The sequence below is a fragment of the Lathamus discolor genome, chromosome Z (assembly GCF_037157495.1).
Source record: "Lathamus discolor isolate bLatDis1 chromosome Z, bLatDis1.hap1, whole genome shotgun sequence".
Classification (NCBI taxonomy): Eukaryota; Metazoa; Chordata; class Aves; order Psittaciformes; family Psittacidae; genus Lathamus; species Lathamus discolor.
The window spans coordinates 985705-1002742 of record NC_088909.1 but is presented as its reverse complement, the minus strand read 5'-3'; the positions used below and the strand labels follow the sequence as shown (position 1 = coordinate 1002742).

The window sequence follows — 17038 nt, the reverse complement described above, 5'->3', positions numbered from 1 at the left end:
ATGGTGGGTGGATCTGGTGCAGGAAATAGATGAGCGTCTGCCGGTTAACAGCCCTGTGCAGAGATAAAAGCGGTGATGTGGGCAGGGAAGAGGCACGGTTGCCGAGGTTTCCATGGGGCGATGCTTGAACGACGGAGACAGCCCCTGGGGGGGTAGGGGGCGGGACGGGACTGGGGCAGGACGGCTACACGCAGGGCGGCCCGGTTCTCCCCGCGGGCCGCGGCCGGAGGGGCAGGGAGGCGGCGCAGGCCTGCGCGGGCTGCAGCGGCACGGCGCCGGTAAGGCCGCTGCCCCGAGGCTCCCGGCCGAGCCGGTCCCGTCGCAGCGGGCGGTGCTGCGCGGGGCGGGGCGGGGCGGGCCGCCGCTGCCAGGGCTGCGCCTCGGGCCGGGGATGCTCCGGGTGCGGGGCGGATCGGCTCCTCGCCGGGCTCCTCCCGCTGCCCCGTCTCCTCGGCCACGTCTGAAAGCGGCTCATTGTCTCCGCAGGCTGCTCGGGTCCGCGGCGGTGCCGGGAGGCGGCGGGGAGGTACGGGTAGGCCGGGCGGGAGCGGGGGGGCTGTTCATGGTCGCGGTCGGCGGGCCGGGCGCTGCCGGACCGGCTGCTTTGGGTGTCTGATGACGGTGTTACCGATTGCAGCACGTTCAGGGGATGTTTGTGAGCCGTTGGCTGAGCTGGTGAAGTAGCGGCGATACCGGTGCGGCGGTCCCGCACAGCCCGGGCGGGCGTTGCGTGAGGCGCGGTCAGCTCCTGTCTGAGGTAAAGATGCTCGAAATGTTGGAAATCTGCCTTATTTGTTATTTTCTCCGACCCCCCCCCCCCCCCCCCCCCCGACTGATTCGGGTTGAATTGGGTTTGGGTTTTGTTGCTGGAGTTAGATGGGGAAATGAGTTGCTTTAGAGAACGCTCCCCATCGTTCGGGGGAATCCTTTCCCATTTGCCTGCTGCGTCCCGGCTGTTTCCAGTGGACAGAGGATTTGTCGCTATTTGTTGGTGCAGCAGTTCTGTGGTGGGGCACGGAGCGCACCTCAGCCCGTTCGCCCTCCGAGAGTGTCTCCGATGTGAACAGCATTCAGTCACTGTCACCCCCGCCTGGCCACCCTTAAAACCGTACGGAATAATTCCTAACAAAAGCTGCAGCTGAGCAGACCTGGTTTCTTGAGTACAGGTAATTGCAACAACTGAAAACACTTCGTAATCTTCAGATGCGCTGCATGGAGAAATAGGTGTTGTAGGGAGGGCTGTGCCTTGACACGGCCGTTTGTTCAGGCTGGACAACTCCATATATATACATATTTATATATATAAAAGCCCAGTGCCTTTTTTCTGGTCACATATGAAACCTATGGTATGTTTCATTGTGTTATCAAGTCTTTAGGACCTGATAATAACCTGGAAGCAACTCTTCCAATCTCATTTTCCACTAGATTGTAAAAGGAAGAATGTTTTAAAAACTGAGCTAACACTATCAGCTGAAATGCTAATGCAATGTTAGAATTCAAAATGACTGATTACAGTAAATTTATTGTACTTTCTGTTGCAGTTTCAGTGTTGTATTAAAAAAAAAGTAGGCTTATTAATATTTTTTCACCTGTTTAGCAATGATCAGCTGTTAGAAAGACTTTTAACTCTTTTTGAAGTACCAGTGGTTATAGAAGGCACACACTGAACTCTTCTTTCCTCATTCAAACACCTATCTGCATATTGTTGGTTTTTGCCCTGTGCAGATGTGTCATTTCTAGCTGTGCAGGAGCAGTGAAAACTGACATTTTGTCAGCTGGGTGATTTATATCAAGAACTACTAGAAATACTGCTGTGTGTTTTACTTGGACCAGCTTTGTCACGTTCCTGTGTTTCAGTTTTTTCAGCAGCAAGCTATGTTTGTAATGTTAGCTCATAGCAGCCAGTCTGGTGGTGGTTGCATTGGTGTGATGTCTTAGAGATGAAGCACGTAGCGAGTAAATGTCTCCATGAGGTATAGTAGACCTTTAGATGGTCTTTGATCTGTTTATCACACCATGCACAAACATTTTCCTATTAATTCTATAAAACGCGTGGTGCCATTTACTGTTAAAATTTTTTCACAGTCAGTACTGAGGTATTTTGCTGAATTATAAGTACATAAATGATACTTATATCCAGCTCATATGGTTGCTCTGAAAGTCAGTGTTTAGTATATGACAAGCATACAGGACAAAATAATTTTTGGCGAGCAAGAGGTTGAACACAGTATACCATTAGGTTATCATTTTTCAGTGGAAGAGATCAATCTGAGAAATGAATGTGTGCATTTTTCCATTTTGTGGGAATTGAAGTATTTTCTGCCGAAAGAGTTTGGCTTTAAAGTGTTGCATAAACTGTTTTAAATGAAAGTGTGCTGGAAACTCTCAGACACAAAATGGCCGGAGAAGACTTTGACAAAGACTGCTAAGATTCAGTTGCTCCGAAGTCGCTTTAGGGGACAAGATACTTGTAATTCTTCTCTCAGTTGTTCTGCTCTCTTCCAGTTGTATTTTTCAGTCTTCCAGAAACAGACCCAGACACATTTGTTCCAAGGGAGACTTTCATCTCAGCCTTTTGTCCCAGGCTCAAAGCAAGCCCATGTTTCTCTACAGCTCTAATGCGGGGCACTCTCTTGCTGTCTTTCTATGGTTTTAGTATCCCACAAAAAAAAAAAAAAAAAAAAAAAAAAGAGCAGTGTTAACAGGAGGGTCTTTTTTTTAGCTATAAAGTTAATTTACTAGGTCTCTTCAGGTTGAATTCTGTACTGAAATGAAGTTCACTGAGCAACTGTACTCCTTTCAGTTCTGACCTGCAAAGGTTTGATTACTGAACTCCAACACTACTTATCTTACGTGACAAGAGTAAAAATGAAAGCAAGAGCTAAACAATCATCCACTGCACAATTTGGTTATTTCCTCCTCCATTCGTTTCTGCCATTCTGGGTCTGAAAAGTGCTCTGTTTAGAAACAAGCTTTCTGGGATCAATACTGCCAATCACTGTGTGTTTAGCCTGCCTGGTGAAACTGCATAGCTTTCTGTAATGGATCTTAGTCTCAGCAAGCAGTGGCAGATGCTAGTGGCCCTGCAGCTCAGGATTCTGTCAGAGCCAGTTTAAATGATGAAGAAAATCATTGCTCTGTTGGCCAGTTTGTATAATTAATTTCCTTTGCACAATATGTAAGAACAGTTATTCTGGGGCAGAACCAGGATTCATCTAGTCCAGGATCTTGTTTCCATAGGTAGCCATTAGAAGACAAGCCCAGTGACTGGCTTGACTCAGGATTCTCAGCTAAACCATATATACAGATTTTCAGATCACATTTTGAACATTTTTAGGCTTGTGAAGAGATGATTCTGCCAAAAGATTTTGTTACAGTGAGATTTTTGGTTATTTTGCTGTTTGCCAGAACTCTCCATGCAGAAATAGTATCACACACACGCACAAAAGTAATACTACTCTCAAAGAAAAGGAATACCATTGTGGCTGTTATTAAAATCGTTTATGCTTAGCAGTATTCATTAAGTACAAAAGCATGTATTGTGGTACTACCAAATATTGCAATACTTCAGGTGTCTCAGGTGCGAGATGTGGAAGGCATTAAGAGTGCTCTATGCTGCAACTTGGCGTCCCTCGCAGTCTGTTTTTCTGCCTCTGGTAGCCTCCTTGACACTTCTGATCAGTCTGATTTCATGAGACAACACGGAGGTAGGTGCCTGCTGGAGGGTTCTTTCTCTGAGGTGGCAGTTGACAGCTGAAGATGTACTCAAGCTGGATGTCTGGCTGTCCTGGTGTTTCTCCCTTTCAGTCAGCAGGCCTGCTTGAGTAAGGCAGGGGCAGCACAAGAAAGCTCTGCTGGGAAGCAGAGAAGAGGGATGGGAACAAGCCCCTTTCTAGCTCCCCTATGGTCCCCACGTTTTGCCGCTCAGCTGTCGGAGGAGGAGGAGCACACTGGCAGAGAAAGAGGAGAGGCAATGCAAATCAAGGCCCAGACTAGTAACTGGTGAAGTTTTGACATGTTGCCTTTCTGTGTGGAAAGAGCGTGCCTTGCAGCACCCTTTGGCGAGGCCTGCGATGGAGTAAATGGAGGATCAGAAGCAGCCTGGATTGTAAGGTGCTTTCCCTCACAATTAGAATCATGGAATCGTTTAGGTTGGAAAAGACTACCAAGTCATCAAGTCCAACATCGCCTGGCAGTTAACCCAGCACTGCCAAGGCGATGATATAATGTAATCTGTTCAGTAGATCTATAAATATATATATATATACACACATATTCAGCAATTTCATGACAAGGCGATTTTTCAGGGTGTTCAAGATCTGCTTTCTGCCTGCCAACATTTCTCAAAAATCCTTAAGGAGCTTGGTAGGTTATAAAGTTGCACATTAAAGGAGTGAGAGTTTAATGCGGGCTGAAAGCCCCTTGTCTGCAGAATGCAACTGCCAATGGTAAAAGGGTATTTACTTGCAAATAGAATTATAGTGCCCAGTGTGAGAAATGCAGAAATTAAAGGTACTGTTTACAGAGAAAAAACAGTGAACTGGATGTGTGTTTGGCCTCATGCACTGGAGAATACTCTTACAGATGCTGCATTTTGTTGTGTAATTACTCATTTCTGTGTGGTGACTATATGCATGCATATCCTTAGAAACATCACAACTTACCTAAAAGGGTAGAAGATGAATCTTAAATACTGAAAACGAGAATCTACTTAGTGCTTTACTTTGATATCACAATCTTTCTTGCAGTTTATAGTATACTAAAGAGTAGGGAAATACTTTGGCTGCAGTCATTTTGCATATTATTTTCACTGCTTACAGTGGGTGGACTAGTTCAGACACAAATTATGGACTAATACTCATGCTAGCTGTGTTTTTGTTGGTACAGTACTGTCTGAACAGTAGTTGGGTGGGATCAGAGTGAGGAGAGGTCGGAGAGGCAGTCAACACAGATTTGAATTTGAAACCCCAGCTTTTTGTTTGATATCTACATGTTTTTATTCCTTACTCCCTCATCCCTTGCTAAGAAGGTATAAAGAGCTGTTAGTGTTTTATTTCTGCTGTGGTGTTCATTAGAGTGGAGCAGCAGTTCTGTGCAGTTAGAGCAGAAACACATTAATTCATTAGCAAGTATCATTGTGTCTCTAAAAGCTATGTAACGGGCCAGACTGTGAGGTGCAGCAGGATGCAGTCAGTGCAGAAAATGCCTGACTTTTGCCGAGACTTGAGGTAGTTCTGGCTGCTTGTCTTTCAGGTGTAGGAACTGTTTAAGGAAAACTTGAACTAGCAAAAGCAGCTTCTCTTCCATGTTAACTTGGGTTCTTTCCTCACCTCTGTTGAAGTGTAAGTGCAGATTGCTGGGTTGCTGATAGTTGCCACTGAGTTGAGAAACTGATAGATGCTTCTGGTGGCATAATATGCAAAAATTCAGTATTTGAGCAAGGCAGATTTTACCTATGAAGAATTAAATTGGATTAATTCAGCCATACTGAATTAAACTGGATGTTTATCTACCTGTTCTTGCGCCCAACAGTAGCAGGTATTGGGTTGCTAGGCAAAATGTTAAATAATACAGGAAATGTGTTTTCTCTGGGTACACCTCCCAGATGCAGGCAGACACCTCCAGCCATCTACAGTCAAGGGAGTTGCTAAGCCACCAGCTGGGGCCTCGTCTGCTTTCACAGCCTTGGGGAGGTTCTCTTCTATTAATTACTTTCACTCGATATAATAATTTGTTGAACTCTTGTATAGTCTTGCTGCCACTGCATTTTGAGGTAGAGTTTCACATTTTTGTAATGCAGTGTACGAAAAGCTTTTGTCATGAGTGATCGTGTAACTGAATTCTCCCAATTTTCCTGTTTTGAGCAGTCATGAGAAAGTGTTTTTGCAGATACTCTGTCCAGGCCAGTTGTGACATGTTCAGGGAGCATCTCTTCCAGGCTGAGGAACTTCAGTATTCCTTTTACAGAAGTAATTGACTGTCACTGTGATTAATCTTTGTACTTCACTGTGTTCTGCTATATTGTCATTGTATATATGATGCTCTAAAACCAGTCATTGGTCCTGTATAGAGTCAGGACTCGTTGGGATCTGAGTGAGGAGATCTTGGCATTAAGCCAAGGGGCCAGTGGCTCCATACTTAACATTTCATGGTTTAGTGCAGTGCCAGGTTATCAGACTACACCTGTCATTCTTCAGTTCCCTTTTGGGTACAGCTATCATACTGGTTGTGCAGCAAAATACAGAAGCCAACTCACAGTGTGTACGGTCCACAGACACCTTCCCCCCCCCCCATCCCATGGCCAAAAATTGGCAGCATATTTGTTTGCAGCCCAAACATTAATACCAGAGCAGAGAGACTGGGCCACTCTTTCCATACTTGTCTGCCTGGATACATTAGTGGGCATTTCAGTGAATATAGTGACATCTGGGTCTTGTAAAAGGTCTGTTTTTTTGTGGCTTTAAATTTGCTTATGAACCTGGCCCTGAAAAAATAAGGATATTTATGAGCACTCTGTTATGTTTTGTCCCATTTTGCTATTTAAAAACCAAGCCTGTTGAAGTGAGAACAATCAGGTTACTGTGCAAAGGAGCTGGCACAGGGCAGCAGGATGAGCAAGACACTGGGGTGGATTGCAGCCTGGCTGAAGGCCAGGCCCACAGGCTGGTGGTCAGTGGAACGAAGTGTAGTTGAGGGCCAATAACTAGCAGTGTACTCCAGAGGTCAGTGCAGAATCCGGACCTATCTTTGCTAACAATATGGATGATGGGGAAGAGTGTACCTTCAGCAAGTTTGCTGAGGATATGAAACTGGGAGGGGTGGCTGATACTGGGAGATCTTGACAATGTTTATAAATACCTGAAGGGAGAGTGTAAAGAAAATGGAGCGAGGCTGCTTTCAGTGGTGCCCAGTGACAGGACAAGAGGTGATGGGCACAAACTGAAGCACAGGAAGTTCCCTCTGAACATCAGGAAACACTTCTCACTGTGCAGGTGATGGAGCACTGACAATGGCTGCCCAGGGAAGTTGTGTAGTCTCCCAGCCTGGAGATGCTCCAGAGCCATCTGGACACTGTTCTGGGCTGGATGTAGGTTGATGAGAATGTAGAGAAAAGGGCCTTGCCTCAGCAGGCAACACCACCACTAAATCCTCAATGATAAACATAGTTTTAGAAATCACTAAATGCTGTTGCTAAGCTGCAGAAACGGATTGTATGGTGAAGCCAGGAACACAAAGCAGTAAAGAGGCATTTTTAGCTGAGTGGCTATAAACTGGAGTGGATGTGAGGAATATACAGATCTTTGAATCCAGAGAAGAGCAGTGAAGCTGGTGAAGGGTCTTGAGAACAAGTGCCATGAGGATCAGCTGAGGGAACTGGGCTTGTTTAGTCTGGAGAGAAGGAGGTTGAGGGGATACCTTATCCCTCTCTGCAACTACCTGAAAGGAGGTTGCAGTGAGGTGGTGTCAGTCTCTGCTCCCAAATAACAAGTGATAGGATGAGAGGAAATAGCCTGAAGTTGTGCCAGGGAAGGTTTAGACTGAGTATTAGGAATAATTTCTTCACCAAAAGGTTATCAAGCATTGGAACAGGCTGCCCAGGGACATGGTTGAGTTGCCATCCCTGGGGGTGGTTAAAAGACATGGTGTAGGCATGGTGCGTAGGGACATGGTTTAGTCCTGGGTTAACAGCTGGACTTGATGTTAAATGCTTTTTCAAACTGTCGTGGTTTAAACCCAACCACAAACCTCTTTTGCTCACTCCCCCCCTTCTTGCCCTCCCCCTGCTTCTGGAGGGACGGAGAGGAGAATCAAAAAGAATGCAACTCCCACAGGTTGAGATAAGAGCAGTTCAGTAACTAAGGTATAACACAAATCACTACTGCTACCACCAATAATAATAATGCTAAAGGAAATAACAAGAGGAAAGAATACAACACCTTAACACCAGCCAACCAATAACTCGCCCCACTCCCCCCAGCCAAGCACCGACCGATACCTCCTCCAACCCTGCAGTCCCAACCCTTCCGGGTCACTCCCTGTTACATCCTGGGCATGCCGTGCTGTGCTATGGAATACCTCTTTGGCTAGCTTGGGTCAGGTGTCCTGTCTCTGCTTCCTCCCGTCTTCCCCTCCTCCCCGGCAGAGCATGAGGCTCAGAAAGTCCTTGGCCAGACCAAACATTCGAGCAGCAACTGAAAACATCGGTGTTATCAGCACTGTTCCCAGGCCAAAAGATCAAAACACAGCACTGCACTAGCTACTAAGAAGGAGAAAAATGACTGCTGCTGCTCAACCCAGGACACAAACCTAAATGTCTTGGGAGAAAAGTGTCTGCAAGCAAACTAATACCTTACTCATTTGCCATACCCTCCTTATGGGATACCAAAGGTGGATGTTTTTATTGCCTCCCTTTTTCTACTCAGCTTATATTTCTGCTGTTTTTCTTGGCTTTTAAATAAAAGTTTAGTAGCAAAATTTTGTTAATTTAAGGTAGAATGCATTTCTTTATATAGTGAAGAAGCATTTACGCAGTGGAAGGAGCCAAATCCACCCATTTCTACTATCTCTTTCAACTGACCATTTATTTCAACTTTTTTTACTAATTAATAGTCTTTTTCATGTTTCCTTAAGCTAGCACTAAGAACTTAATGTGAGTATTATGTCAAATCAGTGTGTATCTATATTCACTAGTCTGCATTATTTACTTTCAAGAATTCAGAGTGTGTTGGTACATGTTGACATCTTCAATACAACAAAAAGAATTGTCTAGATAGCAAACACTTACATGTAAAACTGTTGAGATGATCTGCATGCACAAGGATTCTTATCTTCCTAATACCGTGCCTGCTAACATATGCTGACTGCTTACAAGTGGAATCAGCAAAAGTGAGACCACGAAGGGGTAGGTGCCAAAAACCTCCAGTAGGAGATCATGAGGAGTGCATGTGGCTTGAACTTTGACTTCCAAGTAAAACAGAAGTCCACTTGTGGGCAACATGCCTAAAATTTTCCAGGAGTTACATGCAGATTAATTGTAACTCACAAATGGATAATTTCTTAAGTGCAGACTCAAGAGTATTCAGTCATGGGGTACCTGCACTCCAGGCCAAAGGCATGCCAGCTGCTTTTTCATTATTTTAGTAGTCACAGTTACTGCCTTTCCTGTCTACTCCTGTAAAGGGATAGAAGCCCTCGCAGACAGAAATGGAAATACAGTGGAATGATTCAGAAAGATTTTTTCCCCTCAGCAGTGTTTACCAGAATTCAAGTTGAGGGCTTTGTGTATTCTGTAAATTTTTACTTCTCCAGTAGTTGAGCTGCATCAACTCAAGGTTTCCTTCAGCATCATGCACATGCTCCAAACAAATTTCTGCTGTGATTTGCTGTCACACATTATTTTCTTGCAGCTTCTGATACCTCTCGCCTGCAAATGATCATCTCCCAGTGCCACTGGTTGAGGAAGCAGAGACTGCCAAATACATAAGTGCATATTTGAAAGGTTTTGCTAATGCAAGAGCTTGTATTGTGTAAATTGTGACATTATTATGTGCCATAGGGGCAATGGTTCACATGCATTTTCCTTTTCTTTTTCAGCTTTTGTAATTGCTTTTCCTTGGTGAGAATGGCAAGGATTCGGATTCCTAGCACAATTGTTATAATTTTTGTTGCGGTTCAGACTGGATTCTTACTCTTCATGTATGCCCGGTATAGTAGCTTCATGACTAAGCCTGAGGAGAAACCATCTCAAGTCCATATCCTCATTCTCTCTTCTTGGCGATCAGGATCTTCTTTTGTCGGTCAACTTTTCAGCCAGCACCCCAGTGTCTTCTACCTGATGGAGCCTGCATGGCACGTGTGGGTTACAATGTACCAGAACAGTGCCAAGGTCTTGCATATGGCAGTGCGGGACCTTGTCAGGTCGGTTTTTCTGTGTGACATGTCTGTGTTTGATGCTTACATGCCTTGGAAAAGAAACTTATCTGATCTTTTCCAGTGGGCAGTGAGTCGTGCTCTGTGTTCATCTCCTGCCTGTGACTCCTTTCAGCGTACTGACATAACCAGTGAAATGGCATGCAAGACTCTTTGTGGACGGTACCCATTCAGCAAGGTGGAGGAAGCCTGTAAAACCTACAGTCATGTTGTCATCAAGGAGGTTCGGTTCTTTGACTTGAAAGTCCTCTATCCCCTTCTCACTGATCCATCCCTGAACCTCAAGATCATTCACTTGGTCCGTGACCCCAGGGCAGTCGTCAAGTCACGGGAACAATCGGTCAAAGCATTAGCCCGTGACAATGGCATCGTTTTGAGCACCAATGGCACCAAAGTGGAAGACAGCAAATACAAAGTAATGCAAGAGATCTGTAGAAGTCATGTTCAGATTTATGAAACGGCTACTCTAAAACCACCCCATTTCCTTAAAGATCGCTATTTAATGATCCGTTTTGAAGACCTGGTAAGGGATCCGTTATCAGAAATCTCAGAAATGTATAAATTTGCTGATCTTAGTTTGACCCCCGTGCTCAAAAGCTGGATCCATAATATCACACATGGAGAGGGACCAGGAAAGAAAAAAGAAGCCTTCAAAATCACATCTCGAGATGCAGTTAGTGTTTCACAGGCCTGGAGAAATTCTCTTTCCTTCCAGAAAATTAAGAAAATACAGGAAGTTTGCAGAGGTGCTATAAATATGCTTGGCTATCAGCTGGTGGATTCGGAAAAAGAGCAGAAAGATCTGTCACTGGATTTAGTGCTGCCAAGAAGACAGAATCAGTTCAGTTGGTCGTCATTTAATCCAGGGCACTGAGACATGATTTCTGAGATTGGGGTTGGGGAGTGGTGTGTAGATGGTTGCATATTTGTCTGCTATGCAGCATAGAGGTTATTTGAAAATCCTTGGCTGATGAGTTTAACTGTCTTCCTGTCTGCTGTTTTCCCATAATGGAAGGAGGTTTTTACCCTGAGTTTCTTACACTGAAAAATCCCCAAAACCAAAAAAAGGCGTGAGAAATACTGCGGATACTTGTCAGATTGCACATTTACAGCTGAGCTGTGCTGTTCTCAGCATTGTTTTTAAAATATAATTTAAGTTCATTCTATTAAAAGATGAATTATCAAAGATGACTTTGTTCATTGATAATAGTTTTCTGTTTTCATGTTTTAAATACTTAAGACTTTCAGTTCTTAATGTGTATAAATGGAACAAAGTAGGAACTAAATTCCTTCTGTTTCTTATAGAATCATTTGACTCTTTTCCTTTGCTTTAAAGTTGTTGTGCAGAACTTTTCAGACTTCTCTTGACGTTTTAAATTTTAACATAATTTTTAATATTTTAATTACAGAGAACTTTTATTAAAGTTCTCCGAGAGCTAGGACAACTGCAGCAGTTCTGTTGTAAAAGGCTTATGCAGGAGTTTCATTTGTTGATAGATTTCTTTTCCATGGAAAAACAAAGTTTCCACTGAGACAGTTGATGGTGATGTTGGCATGGAATGCAGAAAGCAAAAAAGATGGAGAAACTTTGAGTGGCATCACTGTGGAAATAGCTTGTTAATGCTGCCCCAGTCATGCATTCTAATGCTGTGACATGGAGTAGGCACACACCTGATCATGCAGCATGATTCATACCATTACCCTCTCTGTTTAGAGAAACAGGTTGTTGTTAATGAAGATCACTGAGAATTTCGAGGTGCCCTGGAAATATTTGTATTGATTATACTGTTGTATGGAAGCTATCAGTTCAAACAGTTGTTGTAGAGAGACAGATGCTTGTGTAAGGGGGCTTTGTGTGGTTTTAACTTTTTTAATCCAGCATATCTCAGGATGGATAGTACATGTTTGGTTGATACCAGATAATCCTCTTAGGGCTACTTGATGAATGCTGTGCTGTAGCTCATATACAGTGTGCACAAAAACACTTCAGTGCCACCACTGTAATCTGCTGTAGGAGGTGGATGCTCTTAGCGCTGCGAGGTAGGCCCATCAGTGCTGTGTCTTCTTGTAGGCATTCCTGTTCCTTATGGGGATTTTTCCTAAGTGTTCCCAGAGCTACTATGGGGCTTGTAGAGCCATATTTTTGTCTTAATGACTTTTCCAGGGACTACGAGGTTCTGGTGGTATTTCTCCTGCATTCTTCAGTTCTTTGGGGGCCATTTGCTTACTCAGGTTACCTGGAGCTTCTTCCCGGTGTCAGGGAATATGGAATTTTGTGGTGGTAAGGGTACCCAGCTGTTGTCTGTAGCACAAGAGTCTCTTGGGCTCCCCCTGTTCAAGAGACGCATGAACAGACTGGAGAGAATGGCAGTGAAGGGCTGCCGAAATGACGAAGGGATGAAGCACCTCTCACATGACAAGAGCCCAAGAGTGCTGGGGCTGTTGAGCTGGAGAAGGAGGCAGCCTGGGCTGGGGTGGGGAGAACATCCTGCCCATGTGTGTGAGTGCCTGAAGAGCCAGGCCCTGGCGTGGTGCTGTGGTGGCAGCGGATGGTGGCCTGGAAGTCTGCGAAGCCTTCGCTTTCATTCTCTTGCCTGTGCTGATGAACAAGGTGAGAGGCCTGCTTGTGTTCCCTCTCTGTGGTAAGTGTTCTTCATGCCAAGTAAGACAAGCAAACACTTCTAACACTGTGCTGCAGCTCCCCTGAGGAGGGTCATCTGCCAAAGGCTGAAGACAGCCAGGTGCCTGAGTGCTTAGGCATTAGAAATGTCCACAGTGGACTAGAAGTGTCCACAGTGTGGTTAACTGGATAAAATCATGTCCAGTTTGCATCCCATTTCCCCATGGTGATGTTTTACCTTCACTCTGGACACTCTGCCCCACCTTCTGGATAGTCCGGGTAACTCCCACGGCCGCGGGTCCTGCACTGGAGCTGCTGCTCACACGGGGACGGGCAGGTCTGCTGCAAGAGCAGGTTCCATGTACTGCTTCTTGCATATGGTCACATTTGAACGGTGGCAAAAACCAGGCTTATAAACAGCAACTGTAAAGTGTTTGTGATGTGTCTCACAGTTCTGCTGCACTCACAAATGAAGTGTTTTAAGCTGTGGGCAGAAATTCCTTGGTTTCTCTTCACTGTTTTCCTGCTCCCCTTGTGTTCGGTTTTTATCTTGCATAAAACTGAGGGTTTGGAGGATTTCTTGTGCTGTTTTTTGTTTAGAATTTCTTGGTGAATTTTTCTCACTCAGGTGTTCTGGTTTTCTTGTTAGTCTTGTTGGATTTGGTATTTATCAGTCAGGATTTACAGTTTACTGCTTAGGGCATAGGTTTCTAAATCTAAACTCCACCAGAGCCTTGGGTAATGTGGTCTAGTGTGAGGTGTCCTGGCCCATGGCAAGGGGGTTGGAAATGTATGATCATAAAGTCCTTTGAACCCAAACCACTCTATGATTCTATCATAAGTTGTAAAGCGCCAGCAAGCATTTGGGTTCTGATATTTGCAGTTTTTCAGTTTGAGTTTAGGGTTTATAGCTTATTGATAATAGACAGGTCTAAGTCCTGAGATAATAAGCTTTGGGCTATTTATAGCATCATAGAGTCATAGAATAGTTAGGGTTGGAAAGGACCTTAAGATCATCCAGCTCCAACCCTGCTGCCATGGGCAGGGACACCTCATACTAAACCATCCCACACAAGGCTGTGTCCAACCTGGCTCTGAACACTGCCAGGGATGGAGAATTCACAACTTCTCTGGGCAACCCATTCCAGTGCCTCAACACCCTCACAGTAAAGAATTTCCTCCTTAGATCCAATCTAAACTTCCCCTGTTTAAGTTTTAACCCATTACCCCTTGTCCTACCACTACGGTCCCTAAGGAAGAGTCCCTCCCCAGCATCCCTATAGGCCCCCTTCAGGTACTGGAAGCTGCTCTGAGGTCTCCACGCAGCTTCTCTTCTCCAGGCTGAACAGCCCCAACTTCCTCAGCCTGTCTTCATACAGGAGGTGCTCCAGTCCCCTGCTCATCCTCGTGGCCTCCTCTGGACTTGTTCCAACAGTTCCATGTCCTTTTTATGTTGAGGACACCAGAACTGCACACAATGCTCCAGGCGAGGTCTCACAAGAGCAGAGCAGAGGGGCAGGATCACCTCCTTCGCCCTGCTGGTCACGCTCCTTTTGATGCAGCCCAGGATATGGTTGGTTTCTGGGCTGCGAGCGCACACTGCAGCCGGTTCATGTTCATTTTCTCATTGGCCAGCACCCCCAAGTCCTTCTCTGCAGGGCCGCTCTGAATCTCTTCTCTGCCCAACCTGTAGCTGTGCCTGGGATTGTTCCGACCCAGGTGTAGGACCTTGCACTTTGCATTGCTAAACTACATAAGGTTGGCTTTGCCCAGCTCACAAGTGTGTCCAGGTCCCTCTGGATGGCACCCATTCTCTCCAGCATGTCGACTGAACCAGACAGCTTGGTTTCATCAGCAAACCTCCTGAGGGCACATCAGTCCCACTGTCCATGTCACTGACAAAGATGTTGAACAAGATCAGTCCCAACACTGACCCCTCAGGGACACGACTCACCACTGGTCTCCAGTTGGACATCGAGGTGTTGACTGCAACTCTCTGCATGTGGCTATCCCTGAAAGGCACTCAAACTCCACAAGGTATTGATTATAATTTCATTTATTGAACTTAATCCCAGAAGGAAAAAGAGGTTAGGATGGATAGTTCTGTGTTGTTCAGATGCTGGGAACTCTGATTTGCACAGAACCAGAGTGACCTTAAGCCAAGACACAGCATATCATGCAGATCCCCTCTGTAGAGAGGTTCCACCCGTGTCTCAGTCTTTAGAGCTCTTACCAGATTTTCTTAGAAGAAAATAATTCTATTTTTTGTTTCTGTCATCAGAGGAAAGGATGTTCATGTGGGAACCTCTGCTTCACTTTACAATCAAGATGTGTAGGTGCTCTCTCTAGTCACCAGTGCCAAGTGGGAGCTGCCTACAGACTCCTTTTTGACAGTTAGCCAACTAAGTTTATTTTGTTAGCAGGGGATACGCACAACACAGGCTGGGAGGGGAAGTTATACATGCGGCATAGCACAGCTCAGGCCTGCACCTTCTCAGGTTATGTGGATCACGAGCTCCTTGATCATACTTTGGGTTAGGATTACTACAGTAACATTCCCACCACCCCTCACGTAGCTCTGTGCTCTGATGCAGTTCTTGGTTTGATACGATGCAGGCACAACACACTGAGCCTGGCTGCTGCGGTGGCGGGCAGGTGGCCTGGGAGCTGTGCTAGTCGAGGGGTAAGGCCAAGGGGTGAGGTCAGGGGCCCTCCTCTCAAATCCGGAGCTGAATCTTATCCCTGAAGGAAGGAACAGGGAAGAAGGCTTGCAGCTGCTCACAGACTTACCTCACCATGGCCTGCGGCAGGAGCTGCCCCTTCCACACTACGCTGATGAATGCTGCTCCAGTGATGACTTAGGCATCAGAGGAGAAGGGGTGAGGGTAGTGGAGCATGGAGCCCTGAGGCAGGCTCACTGCCAGGTGTTGGGCGCATTAATAAATAATTGTTTTATTCTTCACACTCATGGCTGTGGGTCCTGCAATCCCTTTACATGCAGTAAGAGGTGCCTGAGGACGGTTTCCAAGGGAAGGAAGCTTCCTGTTGCGTCTGAGGGAGTGGGAGGTGGTCCTAAGGTCTTTCGGACCATTTTTGGGTCACTGAGATAGTCCCAAAGAACTGCAGCACTGCTCACGGGACTGCTGGGGGTATACGGACACATGGGGCTGTTGTGGCATTTCCCATTATCCCAGAGGCAGACAGGCCCCCCAAGGGTTGCATGAAGTCCCCAGGCTGTGCCTAACTTTGCCTACAGCAGCCTGAGACATCCCCAGTGTGTCTGGGGCAGAGGGCTGGGGTCTGTGTGGGTGGTTCTGCGAGATAGGGGTGTTGTGTGCCACTGAGCCTTCTGCTTTTGACTGGCTGTGCCTTGCAGGGTCATCAGGACAGTTTGCCCCGTCATCGCCTGGTGGTTTTCTTCTTTCCATTGCATCCATAACTCTCAATTTGTTTTTTCCTCCTTTTCCCTTTTTGTGCACCCCAGGGCTTCTCCCTTTTCCTTCGGGAAGCTGCTCTCAGGAGCCAGGGCCCACCTTGCTGCCCTGGTAGCCCCTGCTGGGGCTGATGGCTCCTGTCCTGTGCTGTGGCTTGGGAGTTTGGGGATGGAAAGCCCCAGGTGAAGCCAGTAGGGCTGACGGCCCCTCTATATCCAATGTAGTACAGCTGAGCAGGGGGTGTGCAGCTTTGGGGGACTGTACAAGGGCCTATCTGGGACAATGGAGCTGCTGCCGAGCACTGTCTGCTGGGACCAAAACCAACCACAACCGCAGAGAAGGTGAGCTGGGACGAGGGGTCCCTGCAATGGGAATGTCCTGGGAGTGTGACACCAGTGGTGGAGGCCATGGACGGTGGAGCAGTGCGGGGTGAGAGGTGGTCTGGAGCCGTGGAAGGGGAAGGTGTGCACTGGAGAGGTGTTCTGTGGCCCACCTGGAGCAGCCCCGATTCAGCCCCTGCTCTACCCCGGGCACCCCTTCCCTGCAGCTCTTTGGCACTGCCCTACGCCTCCAGCATGGTTCCTGAGCTGCCCTAGGGCTCTGCCCCGTGTCCCTCTCCTAGCATGAATAACTAGTAGTAACAACTGACACCTAGTAGGTAAAAGATAAATGTATCCCATTGGGAGTAATGGGAGCTCTTTAGGGATCTAGCAACTCTAAGACCTGTAGCACATCAAAAATGGCACAGCCTTAGTTAAACCAATCAAGTGCAAAATGGTTTAAAATTCTTGTGCATCTGTAAGAATAATATTTTTTATAATTGTATTTTCTTTGTATTTAATTGCTTCCCCTTTAAAGTAATGATAATTTTCAAACAATAACAAGGGGTGCCAAATAATAGGAAAGTACTTCAAATGAAAATGATTAGATGTACAGCAGGTTTCAACTGAAAGTTTTCAATACTTCACAATGTAAATTTTCAGAAACACGAAGTAGATTAATAAGAAGGGTTAGCACATATTACAGTATGCAACAAATCTTCCCAATCCTCATG

The 17038-nt window shown here is 46.0% G+C and overlaps 1 protein-coding gene across 5 annotated transcripts; it reads left to right on the top strand.

Annotated features, from left to right (window-relative positions):
* The first annotated feature begins 203 nt into the window (after positions 1-203).
* On the top strand, positions 204-11121 carry LOC136004790 (carbohydrate sulfotransferase 5-like). Of its 5 annotated transcripts, none has more exons than XM_065661642.1 (3): positions 204-278; positions 638-757; positions 9595-11121. In XM_065661642.1, the coding sequence occupies exon 3, from the start codon at positions 9623-9625 to the stop codon at positions 10802-10804; it is 1182 nt and encodes a 393-aa protein (XP_065517714.1). In that variant the 5' UTR covers positions 204-278; positions 638-757; positions 9595-9622; the 3' UTR covers positions 10805-11121. The 5 variants fall into 5 exon arrangements, with proteins under 5 accessions (XP_065517714.1, XP_065517713.1, XP_065517711.1 ...); XM_065661641.1 differs by lacking the exon at positions 204-278 and adding an exon at positions 364-495; XM_065661639.1 differs by lacking the exon at positions 204-278 and adding an exon at positions 364-526.
* The last annotated feature ends 5917 nt before the right edge of the window (positions 11122-17038 follow it).